Source organism: Polyergus mexicanus, unplaced genomic scaffold (assembly GCF_030449975.1).
Source record: "Polyergus mexicanus isolate NDT 795.1 unplaced genomic scaffold, iyPolMexi1.0 SCAF_13, whole genome shotgun sequence".
NCBI classification, from domain to species: domain Eukaryota; kingdom Metazoa; phylum Arthropoda; class Insecta; order Hymenoptera; family Formicidae; genus Polyergus; species Polyergus mexicanus.
The window spans coordinates 316255-330297 of NW_027223333.1; the positions used below are offsets into that span (position 1 = coordinate 316255).

A 14043-nucleotide genomic window follows, 5' to 3' on the forward strand; every position below is an offset into this window, starting at 1 on the left:
ATGACAGACCTTCGGTTTAACGAAATATTAGTCAATATTATCCTAAGGCAAATATCGCAGAAATTTATAATATGTGTTAAGCTCCAACGTTAAACAATTAAACAAATATTAAACAAATTCCTAAAATTATAGTCACATTATTACTAATTAAAATCTATTTAAAATTAATTAGATTAAAATGAAATTTTTCATCGTCCATTTATGTATGTATCTATGATAATGAATTCTATGAATTCATTAAAATCTCGCATAAAGTAATTTTGTAATTAATTTTCAATCTTCCGCTCTAATCAAATCGCTAAAAGTTGCTGCAAAGGAAGAACGGTAATGACAAGACATCCTATATGATGCTATGATGTATTTGTGGCATGCGCTGTCGTCGGGCACCAAACAGAACTGTTTGATGACGAAGAAGGAAGTGCGGAGGATTGAACGGAAAGTTTTTGCGCGACAACGCGAGACTGAATATCTGTATTGAAACTTTGAACTTCTTTATTTTATAATTAAGACTTGTCGGACTTGCGAGCCCAACGATCACAATGAGATATAGTTTTCATAATGCACGATCTTTAACGACGAACTTAGAAAAGAACGAAGGATTGCGCTCACTCGTAATCGTAAAAAAAAGAGACAAAGAAATGACCAATCCACAACTTTCCCACGCACACATATATACAACACACACACACACACGCGCGCGCGCGCGCGCATAGGCATACAAGTATCCTTGTCGGAACTGTGGAATTCTGACGCAATTCGTTCACTCCGCTCGCAGTAGGTACGCGCAATATGTACTAATTGCTAAACTTATCTAATTAGTCGGATAAGGCGACGAACGTTGTCGGAAATCAACGCCGAAGCCGCGAATGATCGTTTCTTAGTCGCTTCGTATCGCTACGTACAAGTGTGCCGTTTTATTGCGTCACCGTATCATGACCGCATTTTACCATCGATAATAAAATCCCGGACGCTGCAGTTGTGACGTCACGCGCGCCCGGGAATAATCGAAAGTTTCTAAGAATTGATTGCGAGGTTTAAGAATAAAACGGACGCCGCGGTTTTTTCACGCGAATGGTATTAATAAGTAGCAATATCACACACGTGAAATAGTAATCGGCTTCGATATATATATATATAATTGTCGACTCATACGTCTCGCACAACTGCCTCCGTGAGGACCTTTACTACAGATGTGGATCTTATCTTTATTCACGCGCGAAACGAGAATCACGCGACAATAGAATACTATCACGCCGCGTACAATGATCTTACATGTGTGGGTACAATGTGTATGTAAGATCGACAGTATGTCTCTCCTATGTATAACGATCAATAACGATAAGTGGCTATGCATTAAAACATGCACAGAAAAAGAGATATACATATATATATATCTATAAACCTAAACGTTATTATTATATATTATGATATTATTATTCGTACAATACATTTTATTTAATGAGAAATTTTCTGCTAATTTATTTCTTCAATTATTTTTAAAGATTTATTATTTCTTCAATATTCCAAAAATTATTATTAATTATATGTTTGTTTACACACACACACACATACCTTTCGAATAATATTTTCAGAAATTAGATCAATTGTTTTTTTCATTCAATATTTAAAGAATTAATCTAATGTCATCTCGTTCGTATTTAGTTTGGATTGCATCAGAAATCCATTAATTAATTTCAAGTAAGCCAGATGCCTTTGTTGTCTCGATTATATCTAGATGCTCTATAAATAGAGTTTCCGTTAGAGAATGAGAATACCACCCGCAAAGGAACCTGCAAGTTACATAGCGCAATAAAGGTGAATTGTCTCATAGCTTAAAAAAAAAAAAAAAAGTTAGAGTATCGAGAGTTCTGCCTAGATATGTCACGATTCAATTTGAACAAATGAGAATCGCGATTATTAAACCGCGCCAGCAATTTATCAACGACCATCGATGCTTTGTATTGTGTGGCGAAGATATTGAGGACATAATCGTTGAGAGAGAAAGATACACACACGATGATCTCACTTATTTTTTTCATGATATGCGCGGTGATCGGATCAACCGATCGATGCGAGGCAAGATCAACTTAGATAACTTAATTTAAGCTCGGTCTACTTTCCGACAGTTGCGTCCTTAAGGATAAATATTGTCGTTCGATGAAAGCAGCGAGAGTAACAAAGAAAATAAAAAGAGGTCGACGTAAAGGTTTACACGAAAATACTTACGTCTGCGAGAATATACCGTGAGAATTTAACTGACAATAAGATTCGTTGTACAAATGGAAATCTCAGAGTCTAGTTGAAAATACAAATTCGTTTATTTATGAAATTGTATATTAAAAAAAAAAAAATTTTTTTAAATTAATAAATGGAATTCTCAGTCTTGTTACAATTTTAAAAGAAAAAAAAAAATTTCTACGGGATTCTATTTGATTGTATCGTTTTAGGCAATTTTGACGCGCTCGAGTATTAACAAAGAGATGTAAAATGTCAAAGATATAGATAATATATATGTTGCAGGGAAATCGATGGGGGAAAAATAAAAATAGAAGATTGAGATAGAAAAGAGGCTGTGCAAGAAAGAAGGAGAGAACGTGTGTCAACATGAACGGTAAAGTACAGCATAAAAAGAGACTTTCTATTATAGATATATCGTTATTTTTTGTTTAAATTATGAAGCCATCAGCGCAAACCATCGACTAAATCTTTCTTTCTTCATCTAATCATCTAATGTAATCGAAACAACGATGGCGTCTGGCTTATACTAGGAATTAGTTAACATAGATTTCTGATCCAATCCAAACTAAACAATTTGCACGAGAGAAGTCCGAACGCAAGATGACGTGTTAAATAAATTGATCAAATATCAGAAGAAATAACCAATTGATCTAATTTCTAAAAATATTATTCGAAATGCATGTGTATACAAATATGAAATTAACAAATTTTTAAATATCAAAGAGATGTTGCGATTTGTCTCACAAGTTTCCTTAAATTTTCAATTCTTTTCATTATAAACATCGAAAATATAATAAATCTCTAACCAACAAAATTTTTCATTAAATAAAAAATGTATTATACGAATAATAATATCATAGTGCATAATTTTTTAATCTTTCTTCTCTGTATCTAAAAAAAATTCGTTTACTTGAAGCATTAATCAAAAGTTTCGCAACAAATCAGCTGTTGTAGTACTCTATACTGTGATAACGATATTGTCAGTATACATATTTTAATAAACTACAAACAATAAATAATAAATATCATGTAAAAAAATAATGCTATAAAGAGAATCAATATTTTCCCAAAAAAGTATATAAAGAAATACATCCCGCGCGTGTGCTATGATTATCGCCGGCGATATTTCTCGATAATTTTGGACGTCAACAAACATAATATAGAGCCCGCTCTGGAAATAAAAATTTCGCGTATAGATTCTTAGTGATAATACGATAATAGACGCATCGAATCGTTATTAATAAAAACTTATTAATTATCGCCAGCAATAATTATTTATTTGAGATACGGATCAATATACCGCTGACACAGTATAGAGCAATATGTTACGAGAAAGGAACATCACCGCGTACACACGCTTCTCGCACGGTGACGAAACGAGTCCGCGCGAGTGGCTCGCGGCCATAACGTCTTCCACGTAGGGCCGCATCGAGCGTCGATACAACGACGGCGATCTCGGCCGAGGCATTACGAAGCGAGGTTTTAACGCGCAGCGCCGACAACGCAGCGTATTTACAAACACGGCCATGTAAGGCAAGTTCTCGCCTAATTGTGTCTACGGTCGCGCTCGCGTTTCTCATCGCTACACGCACACGCGTTGACTCCCACGTTTTTTTTCCGACAGAATGAAGGAAACGTGTTTTCCTTGCCCTTTCGTAGGTATCTCGAGCCACTTTTTAAATAATTTGTCCCAAATCACAAAGGAAAATGGATCATTTCGAAGAAATGTCTGTAGTTTTTCAACAAAGTAGTATTCAAAGATGCCATTCACGGCGAGAACGAGAAAAAAAAGTCAGAGAAGATTCTTTTCAAGCACTCCCGCTGGGGACGACTCACAGTTCCAGGGGCTCGTACATCGGCGGTAGCGGCTCGTCCTCGGAATCGTAGAAATATGGTTTTCTGCGATAGCCGCCGTTGGACCGCTGCTCGTCGTCCTCGTCGTCCACCTCTTCGTCCTCATCCACCTCCGAGCTCGAGAGCTCGTCGAGGTTCGCCTGCAACCTCTTGACCGCCTCTTTGATAAGTCCGCCCTCGCGCAATAACTCTTGCAGCACCTCATACGGATCGTCGTCCACCCTGTTTCTCTCGGTCCTCTTCAGGTGGCTGTGATAATGATGATGATGATGATGACCAGTGGTCACGTGATTCTGCTGTTGTTGATGATGAGATTGGCTGCTGGATCGCAGGCCGCAAACCTCGCAACCGGCCGCCGGATCCGCCCAGGAACGCGCCGGTATCCGATACGGCGACGGCCGGCTGTTCTTATGGCTGACGCTGGACTTGGCCTTTAGGCTGGACAGCCGCAGATTCTCCTTGATCTGCGACACCAGCAGGTCGACGTCGCGCGTCAGGAATGTGTCCGCCTGCGCCGCGCCGTCCGGCATCACGCCGATCAGATACGTCGTCTCCTCGGCACTCGGCATTTTCTTGAAGTCTGTTTACGTTATAGCGAGAGCACGGATGTTTCCGCTGCAAGCTTACCAATGCTTTGTAGTAAATGTGCAATGGATACCTGGACGGATCTCTCGCTTTGTGTTGTTGTTCTCTCTCTCTCTCTCTCTCTTTCTAGTTGGATGCTGCCGCCGTCTTTCTCTTTCCGCGCTGGCAAACGTCTCTCTCTCTCTCTCTCTCTCTCTCTCTCTCTCTCTCTCTCTCTCTCTCTCTCGTTCTCTCACGCCGATGTTTACGTGGGTCGACGTTCTCTCGGCACAACACGGACAATTGTGAAGGTGGAAAGAGAAAGATGGAAAACACTGCGTGTGATCTCTTCCTGCGGAAAAACACCGTTGTCAAGAGTCGGAAATACTGGAGACTTTCTTCCGAACGAGGAAAATCTTACTGCGAGACTCTACTTCCACTTCTCCTTCTCCTTCTCCCACGACGAAAGGATAGCCGTTGTCGTTCTCCGATAATTAGCTCGAGCCGCTCTCGTCTAACTCTCCTTCTCTCGCCGCCGACACGTCAACAATAATATACGGCGCGTCGCGTGTATATATACGTCGTATCCGGCGACGTGACCCAGCCGTGCGTAATCGGACGGGACGCGCGTGATTCACTGGATAAATACGCGCAAGAGACGACACCCTCTTTACTCTTTCACTTATAATGTATATACGCGCCGCTCTTACTCGGTTACTTTCGAAATGACAGACGACGATGATGACAAGAGTCGTGCATCGAAGCGCGTCCGGCTGTTGAATGAATGTCGCGCGACTAATCTACGCGCATAAACAAACGCACACTAGCGCGCCGCGCAGCAGGTACGTGTACACACAGGTACGCGATACACATATACGCAAATAGAGCGACGTTACGCGCACCGGCAGCGCATTGTTTTGCTTCGAGAGAAGAGACGATCGAACACCCGAATCCTCGACGTTCTCTCTCTCTCTCTCTCTCTCTCTCTCTCTCTCTCTCTCTCTCTCTCTATCTCTTTCACCTCGACGACGAATCAGGGTGATGGGTTGCACAACGCGCGCATACGCTCGTCACACGCACCGACCCCGCTCCGATGAGGTAACGCACCAGGGGAGAGAAAGAGGAGAAGCCGTGCGCGGTGAGAGCGAGTTGATGATTCGCTTCGACGGGGAGATAGTACCTCGTGCACTCCCACTTTCGAATTAAATATATATGTATGTATGTATATATATATATATATATTATATGTCAGAGTTCGAGAATGTCTTACTTACTATACCTTGTATCTCTTATTCTTTTTTTTTATCGAGGTAGTCATTACAATTCCATACGCGGCTTATCCTTGTTTCTCACGGTTGTGACGAAACTAATCGAAGCAGGCACGCCTCCCTAGAGTTTCGACTCCGAGTATCGGTTGATTACCGGCGTACTCTCCTCACAGATTTCGAGGTAGTCTTGATACTCCGCTTTGAGATAATTCCACACTTGTTCTCTGGTGAAGAAAATTCTCAGGTGTATCGGATTGTCGACGCACTTCTCGTATAACAGAATGTACACACGGCGCGTTAGTTGTTAAATGTTCGCTCTCTCTCTCTCTCTCTTGTTTCGCGTACCCACGTTCCCCGTCGTTATTTACTGTTTCGCGCGACAGGACAATTCTCTTCGCGCACGCGAGCGGAATCTACGACAGGCTTGAACGAGTTCGAAAGAGCGAAGAGCGAGCGGTCGTCCGTTCGCGTCCGCCAGCCATGAACCTTCCTTCTACTCTGTTATTATTGTTTTGGTCGGGCGGCGCATGCGCGTAGCCTGTCCCACTCCGCTTGCCCGGCGCCCCTCCGACCCCGCGTTCGTGTAAACAAACCGTTAACTCACGAGCCCCGGCGAATCGATAATACTCCTCGCTCCTCGCCACGCCACTTCCCCGTTCCGTGATCTTTTTCTTTTCTCTCTCTCTCTCTCTTTCTCGCCAATCTATCTTTTTCCCTCCCACTTCTCCGTCGCCGTTCGTTGTTCGGTTCGCAGGAAAAACGAATAAGTTACGGCCTTTCTCTCTTTCTCTTTTGTATTTACGCGAGAAATGTTGCGAAATATTTTCAAAATACATATAGTTTCGTACACGGAGCGTTTACTTATGATCCTTTTGTGTACATACATACACATGGCTTGAGAGCGGGGGACGGTTTGAACGAAATATTATGTCGGCGGGGGGAAGCGAAGAGAGGAGAGCGGAGGACAACATCGATGAGGGAGAGGAGGAGAGACATCGATGCGCGCGGATCAAGGTTACACTTGGGCACCTCTTCTACGTCATCTCTCGTTGAATTTACACTCGACATACGCATGCGCATAGCATACACGCATATACGAACGCATCCTTGAAACGAATCATTCATTATCGCATTCATGTAACGCATCGCGTATATCATATTTTGAAGAATGCAAAGGCAAGCAGGATTTTAATGATGTAAAAGTATTCAGAGGATTAGAAAAGTGAAATCAGACTTTTTTTCGCAAATGTATGATTTTGCAATATATCGAGTGTGTATTGCATTGTTTTAATTTTTGATATGTATAATTTTTGATTTTACGAAATATAAAAGTATACGAAAACAATTAGAAAAATATTCACTGAAACTTATACAAATATTTTCCTTTATACAATTCCTTGACAACTTATAATCGATATAATTTTTAGAATTTATTAATTTACAAATTCGGCTTACTTTCCCCAATGTGTCCAAAGTGAGACTCGTTTGCTTTTTGCTCCGCTTCCTCATATTTCATTCTTAATATATCAGGTTCTGCCAAGAATCTTTGCCACAAAATGTCCTTCTCACGTTCTAAATTTGTCTCCATTCTCTGTAATATGGCAATCATTAGTAAACGATATATAATCTTAATGATCTATTAAACATGCATAGCTGTACCATTCGTTCTTTGAATTGATTCCTAATTCTTGTTAAATCTCTTTGTATCTCCTGAACAATTGCAGATATTTCCTCGTATTTATTATTTATTTCATATGAGAATGGCCTGAAGCTGATTGTTGATCCATTTTGTATTTCAGCCATATAATCCTTGTTAACTTCATCCTCTCTAATTTTGTAGGAATCGTATAAAGATAATACTATGAGTAAAGATAACACTATGAGATTACTAAAAAAAATAGACAACTTACAATTTTTGTAATTCATCGATTTTATTATTTATATGTGTTTCCAATATAAATTTCTTTTTCTCCCTATTGTCGACTATTAAGTTATCGTATCTTTTCAATGCCGAAGAAAATGACTCGTCCGAGATATCGTTATCGAGCATCATGGAGATGAATATTTGATTAAATACATTATAAGTTTTTGGAGATTGTGCTACGAGGGTTGCATATTCGTCTTGTTGTTGTTGTATGACTTCCTACACACATTTATGTTTCATATATGAATAATGAAATAATTTTCATTAAAATAATGAAAGAGGCAACGAAAAATGATTTAAATACTTACACATCTCGTAGAAGACAGTTTATATTCTGTGCTAATGTAATGATGAGCATCAGCAATAAATTCAGCGACCTCGCGTAGAGAACAAAACTGTATTTCCATTAACATACACAATAAATCCACATAAACATGTCCATGCTCTACTGCAAGAGAGTGTAAATTCTTGAGTATTTTAAGACGAGCTTTTCTGCGTTCCAGACGAGCAAGTGCATCATTTCTCACGATCTTTAACATTTCAATTTCTGCGAATTGTATTACTTCTTCAGGAAATTGTTGATCTCGCAAAAGTGTAACATTCTGCTCCAGAAAATCCCTTTTCATGCTTAATGTTTGTATTTCATCGCTGTTAAGTAATAAAATATTACATTTAAATACAGAATATTTCTTCTTTTTTTTTTCATGCTCAAATCATAAAATGACATTGATTGTTTTAGTGACAAAAACTCTAAGTACTTTAATGTCAATAGTATATTATTACTTACTGTATTTTACTATCCCCAGGCAATTTCAAAACTCCGTTATTATAAATATCTTGCACACACTGTAACATTGCAGTATAAGACTCCTCTTGAACACTAGCATTAATCTCTTCTATTTTAGAATTTGTCAAGCTATATACCAAATTAAATATAGAAATTGAATAGTTATATTACTTAATAGTTGAATAGTTATATTACTTAATAAATTTTTTTTAAACAATAGTTATACTTACATAGTCTTACACAAGGATAACACATGCATTCTTTCGTCAACTTGTTTCTCCCTACTATCATTTATTAGAGATGCATAATCCGAATCCTCTTCTTGTTCTTTCTTACTAGCATTTCTAAATTGCTTTTTTATATAAATAGCCAGATAATGATTATAAAGTTCTACTTGTTTAATAAATAGGTCTATGGGCATTTGTGACCACAATACTGGACTGCCTTGCTAGAAAAGAAAATGAAAAGTAATAATACAGTTGAATAATGAGAATCGATTATAGAGCTTGAAATAATTACATTTTTAATAGCATCTGCATATATATTCAAAAGATTATGAACATCCTGAGAGAATTGACAATTGTTTTTGTCAAATTCTTTAAGAATTACACTGCAATCATCATATGCTTTTTCTATTTCAATCTGCTCTTTATCCAACATAGTTTCCGCTTTTTCAATGTCGTCATCCAGCTTATTCTCAATGTCTCTATAACAAGTGCATATCTTTAAATCATTTAATTAGCATACAAATATCCCGAATATACAATTTCATGTGTTCTTACTTTAGATTTTTTATACCGTGTTTTAATGTATGAAGATATTCCTCGCTGTCTCTATAGTTTTCTTTCAATGTTTCGTATTCTACAAACAAATCTTCTCTACATGTATCATCTATACTAACAAGCTGGAGTAAATCTGGACATTCTCTGGTTGCTTCCTCCAATGTAGCATCCAATTCTTTATCCTCTAGCCATTCGCCGGCATTTCGCAACATATCTTTTCTGTAAAGAAATAGATAGACTATGAGAATTCTAATCTCTATTCCACCGTGACTATGCAAGGGAAATCTTACAATTTTATTTCCTCAATAGAGAGGACATTAGCGCTGCTCACATTCTTACAGAACCATTCCAGAAAAGGCTGCATGTTAGGATCATCGCAGACCTTGCTCAAAATTTCCGATGTGATCCCTGATGACAAATCCGGTCGCAGCCCGCGAATCTTATCATAGATCTGTTTACCGGTAACGCTCATCTTGTCTTTTTTATAAATTATCTGTCGCAAATTCTTTCTCCCCTTCTCTTTTCCGTTTCAACTTTCCAAAAATATTGTGACTAGACAACTTGCCTAGTTCATTTCGTGACACACACTTGCCTAGTTCATTTCGTGTTTTGTAACATTTTCGATTCTTCGGGCGAGGAAATTTTGAACACGGTTTTCCGTTTACTACTCCGTATAAAACCATAGAAAACCGAACGCGATGATGCGACATGCGACCTACAATTATGCATACATAGATATCGGAGTGTAGACTCTAAAGGTAATATAGTAATCAATCTTACGATGAATTGACTTAACTCATGTTGGTAATTATTGACAACATTGTTACCGACCCTTTTAGCAAAAAGTTTTTTTGCTGCAAAAAATATATATCTTATTTCTTTATTTTAATAATTTATTTATATTATACCATGATCCTTTAATAAATCTAAATTTTTCGTAGAAGAGATTAAGATGACCTTGTCAATCAACCCTGATAATCGCCACTAAAAGAAAAAAAAAAAAATTAAAAAAGTTTAGTATATATTAAATATATGTATAAACAAAGTATAATAATTAAAAGATATTTATATATATAGTAATATTATTGTGTAAATAGTAGTAACATTATTACAAAAATAAAATATGATGTATATTAAATAAATTATTATATAATTAAAACAAGATCTTTTTATATATATTAATAAAGCGCCTGCAGATGCGATTTGGTTATTAAATTAATATCAATTATAATTTGAAATTGTAGTTTTAAAGGATATTTCGAGAAAATTACATAAAAAGAGTCTCCTTATCATTAGAATATATTTTATATTTACAAAGGTGTCATATAGGAAGTGCAACGCAGTCAGAGCGATGCAGCGTGTCGAGATACTCGAGATATGTCATTCGGCGGGTCGTGAACGTGAATGGCGATAAAGAGAGAGAGAAAGAGGGGAGAAAAAAAATATTTAGAAGTATTTTTCTTCTACAATCGCTTACTCGTGCGACGAGGAAAATCCTTCTAAATTAAAGTTAATCGCAATGGATCGTGAATTAATCGAGAAATTCATCGAAGTAACGGGTGAGTATTTTACCGATGTATTAGGGCAGGAATGTCATCACATTCAGGTTAAATAGTGCAACAAGAGCAAATATAAGAATCGCGAAAATATAAACACACATCCTCCTGTATTTAAATGAATTAAAACAATGTCGAGGATCATTATCGAAACCGATATTTTGCTACAAATGGATATATCCGATGAAGTATTGTCGAATTTTGTGTTTCTGTTAGGCGAGAGCGAGGCAACGGCACAACAGTATCTAACATTAGCCGATGGAAACGTGGAGATGGCGATTAGTCTTATGTTCGAAGGTGGCAGACCACCGGAGATTGAGAATTCAAATCCTGAGCCACCAGTGAGAGCTCCTATATTACCTACGCAAGAAATACTGGTGCCGCCAGAGCCAATGTGTTCATTTCCACGATTATCAAATGTATACGATAGATTCAGAGACTTTGCAGTAGAAACCCGTATGTATTATTGTATGACATGTATTAGTGGGCGTATATTATATATCGACTAATGCAAATTGATGCAGAGCGACAAGAGGAAGAAATGACTCATAGAGTAACCGGCATGAAACATATTTCTCAAAAGAAATCAAAACGTTTAGAAGATTTATTTCGACCACCAAGCAATATACTCTTTCTGGGATCTTTCATGGAGGCACGAGATCATGCAAAAACTCTGAATCGTTGGTTACTCGTCAATGTCCAAAATCCACAAGAATTTAGTTGTCAAGTTCTTAATAGAGATGTATGGCCCAATCAACAAATTCAAGAAATTGTGAAAGATCATTTTGTTCTGTGGCAAGTATGTCATGTCAGATTATAACGCTATTTTCGGATTTTGATTTATTGCCATATTCCACTTGCCATTTTTTTTTTTTTTTTAAATCAGGTTTTGTGCAGTACATCGGATGGAAGACGTTACATAGATTTTTACAATGTAGTGGCATATCCGTATCTTGCAATTGTAGATCCCAGAACAGGAGAATGCATGAAAACCTACAATAACATTACTGTGGATAGTTTGATTTCTGATTTGAATGATATATTAAGCACACATGCATCTCCAGAGAGTGCTCTACAGGTTACATCTAATTCTAAAGATTGGAATAATTTTCCTACAACACCTCCAAAACGAAATATTCTAGCTGATCAAATAAAAAATGTTAGTTATTATATACTATCGCTAACAATCTCAACTTTTCTTTTATATATGAATAATATTTTCATTATCCTATTTTCGTTTTCAGGATTGTGGTCCTAGTAGTAAAACTTCTAGACTTTTGTCGGAAAAAATAACAAATTTAGGTTAGTATTAATTTAATTTAAATAAATAATATTACTAAGAGTAATTATGTATACTGTATCGTCGATTTCTTCACTTTCACAAAACTGCATATCTTATCATAAAGCACTATTTTGCTCAATTTATTTAATAATATTATTATATACAGAAAATGAAAATATTACATCGGATAACATTACGATAAGTTCAAGTATCCCAAGTAGCAGTAGCACTGCCTTTAATAAAAAAAGAAAACTGAATGAAACATGTGAGACTAAAGATAAACAATTAAAGGACGAAAAATTAAAATCTAATACAGTTAAAGTTGAAACAAGTAAGTATGACATATCTATTATAATTTACAAAATATTTTCCATATATCCTTTAATATTCACGCTACTTTTCCTTAAAATTATTTTTAAATCCAGGCGATGAACCCTTTTTACGACTCTGCTTACGATTGCCAAATGGTACAAAGGAAACAATATCTATGTGTGCAACAGATACTATAGAAGTATGTTTTCGAAATATCTTTTTAATATTGCAAAATTATGCAATGTATAAGAAAAATATCTAATATAACTGTAATCGTTTTTAGGACTTTTTGATTAAAATGGAGGAAATGGGATTTCCATCAACAGAACATACCTTTTTGGTGCCATTCCCGAAAACAAACGTTGGTGCATTGTCTTCAAATATACGTCTATTAGATACAATCTTATTTCCAACAAACACAGTATTCATAACGAAGATACAGTAACATACCACAAGTCAATTATTTCTTCCATTATAACTCGTCAATTTAGAAACTTGAATTTGAAAAATATTCATCGATATTGTTCCAACGTATTTCTATGAAAGCTTGTAAAAATTATATACTGTGTTTTATAGGTAAAAATTTAAATTCTTGACATTAACAAATATATTAAAAATCTCGTATATTTATATAGATTTAGATATTAAATTGAAGAAAAACAGGATACTTATGTGAACCTATGTTGAACATAGTGAAGCACTGCCATTCAGTGTTCATTTCATATTAAAATTTGCATTCTCTATATAATCTTTCTATTCTAGTATAAGATTTGATATACTCATGATATATTATAAGAGAAATCGTCAGTTACATACATTATATATAGCCACTATTGCCCAAACATTTTATCTCATTATTACTTATTTGTTTTATTATTACCGTTTCTGCAAATTTTGCAAGTGCCGTCCATAACATGTGTACAGCTGTCTAAAAAAAAAAAAGAAAAAAAAAGAAAAAATGTACTTCCTGCAAAATATTTCAATGTCGCAACATTGAATAACATATGCAACAGATTGTTACATGTGTCATAATTATAACATGTTACTACAAAATAAGATATCTTAAAGAATGCTGTATGAAAGAAAATTTTCATCACATACACACGCATGTGATTCAAAGTATAAGCCAAATAAGATTTCATATTATGAATCGAAAATAATTCAATGTTGTTCTATATGTTGCTATAATATATCACATGTATCAATATATGTGATCATCAAGATAATTTGTTCATTTAAAACTGCCGATATAATTAGTTATAAGATAGATGTAAATTGAAATGTTTTACAAGTATTATAAGTAAGATATTAATATACACATAGTATATACTAATATTACACTGACGACACACAAAAACATTTCACAAATCTCAAGTATCCGTATTTTTACTTATTTTTCAGTGTATAATATAATTCTGTAATATACATAATAAAAAAAAAGACATTTGATTGAATTTATTATGCGTATGTATGTAT

At 36.1% G+C, this 14043-nt stretch overlaps 3 protein-coding genes across 4 annotated transcripts; 1 reads left to right on the plus strand and 2 right to left on the minus strand.

Moving 5' to 3' along the window:
- Nucleotides 1-219: 219 nt before the first annotated feature.
- On the minus strand, nucleotides 220-6852 carry LOC138939101 (GSK-3-binding protein-like). 2 transcript variants are annotated; one of them, XM_070306641.1, is made up of 2 exons: nucleotides 5936-6852; nucleotides 220-5850 (listed from the first exon to the last, which is right to left on the minus strand). In XM_070306641.1, the coding sequence occupies exon 2, from the start codon at nucleotides 4659-4661 to the stop codon at nucleotides 4071-4073; it is 591 nt and encodes a 196-aa protein (XP_070162742.1). In that variant the 5' UTR covers nucleotides 4662-5850; nucleotides 5936-6852; the 3' UTR covers nucleotides 220-4070. The 2 variants fall into 2 exon arrangements, with proteins under 2 accessions (XP_070162742.1, XP_070162743.1); XM_070306642.1 differs by having other exon boundaries at nucleotides 5931-6852.
- Nucleotides 6853-7180: 328 nt separating this feature from the next.
- LOC138939098 (augmin complex subunit dgt3) lies at nucleotides 7181-10122 on the minus strand. Its single transcript, XM_070306633.1, has 9 exons — nucleotides 9708-10122; nucleotides 9418-9636; nucleotides 9155-9341; nucleotides 8866-9083; nucleotides 8636-8764; nucleotides 8157-8496; nucleotides 7835-8067; nucleotides 7584-7752; nucleotides 7181-7515 (listed from the first exon to the last, which is right to left on the minus strand). Exons 1-9 carry the CDS (start codon nucleotides 9887-9889, stop codon nucleotides 7363-7365), a joined length of 1830 nt encoding a protein of 609 aa, XP_070162734.1. The 5' UTR covers nucleotides 9890-10122; the 3' UTR covers nucleotides 7181-7362.
- Nucleotides 10123-10722: 600 nt separating this feature from the next.
- Nucleotides 10723-13902, plus strand: LOC138938677 (UBX domain-containing protein 7). Its single transcript, XM_070305856.1, has 8 exons — nucleotides 10723-10976; nucleotides 11190-11429; nucleotides 11498-11772; nucleotides 11860-12132; nucleotides 12218-12275; nucleotides 12422-12586; nucleotides 12681-12766; nucleotides 12851-13902. The coding sequence occupies exons 1-8, from the start codon at nucleotides 10937-10939 to the stop codon at nucleotides 13010-13012; spliced, it is 1299 nt and encodes a 432-aa protein (XP_070161957.1). The 5' UTR covers nucleotides 10723-10936; the 3' UTR covers nucleotides 13013-13902.
- The last annotated feature ends 141 nt before the right edge of the window (nucleotides 13903-14043 follow it).

What these genes read in the sequence shown, in the direction of transcription:
- LOC138939101 (XM_070306641.1), bottom strand. Translation starts at nt 4,661, where the DNA reads ATGCCGAGTGCCGAGGAGACGACGTATCTGATCGGCGTGATGCCGGAC.
- LOC138939098 (XM_070306633.1), bottom strand. Translation starts at nt 9,889, where the DNA reads ATGAGCGTTACCGGTAAACAGATCTATGATAAGATTCGCGGGCTGCGA. An exon ending in ATGCAGATGCTATTAAAAAT is followed by an intron (nt 9,084 to 9,154) that starts GTAATTATTTCA and finishes TTTCTTTTCTAG; the next exon opens with CAAGGCAGTCCAGTATTGTG. An exon ending in ATCAATTCAAAGAACGAATG is followed by an intron (nt 7,516 to 7,583) that starts GTACAGCTATGC and finishes GCCATATTACAG; the next exon opens with AGAATGGAGACAAATTTAGA.
- LOC138938677 (XM_070305856.1), top strand. Translation starts at nt 10,937, where the DNA reads ATGGATCGTGAATTAATCGAGAAATTCATCGAAGTAACGG. An exon ending in TAGCTGATCAAATAAAAAAT is followed by an intron (nt 12,133 to 12,217) that starts GTTAGTTATTAT and finishes TTTCGTTTTCAG; the next exon opens with GATTGTGGTCCTAGTAGTAA. An exon ending in GTGCAACAGATACTATAGAA is followed by an intron (nt 12,767 to 12,850) that starts GTATGTTTTCGA and finishes AATCGTTTTTAG; the next exon opens with GACTTTTTGATTAAAATGGA.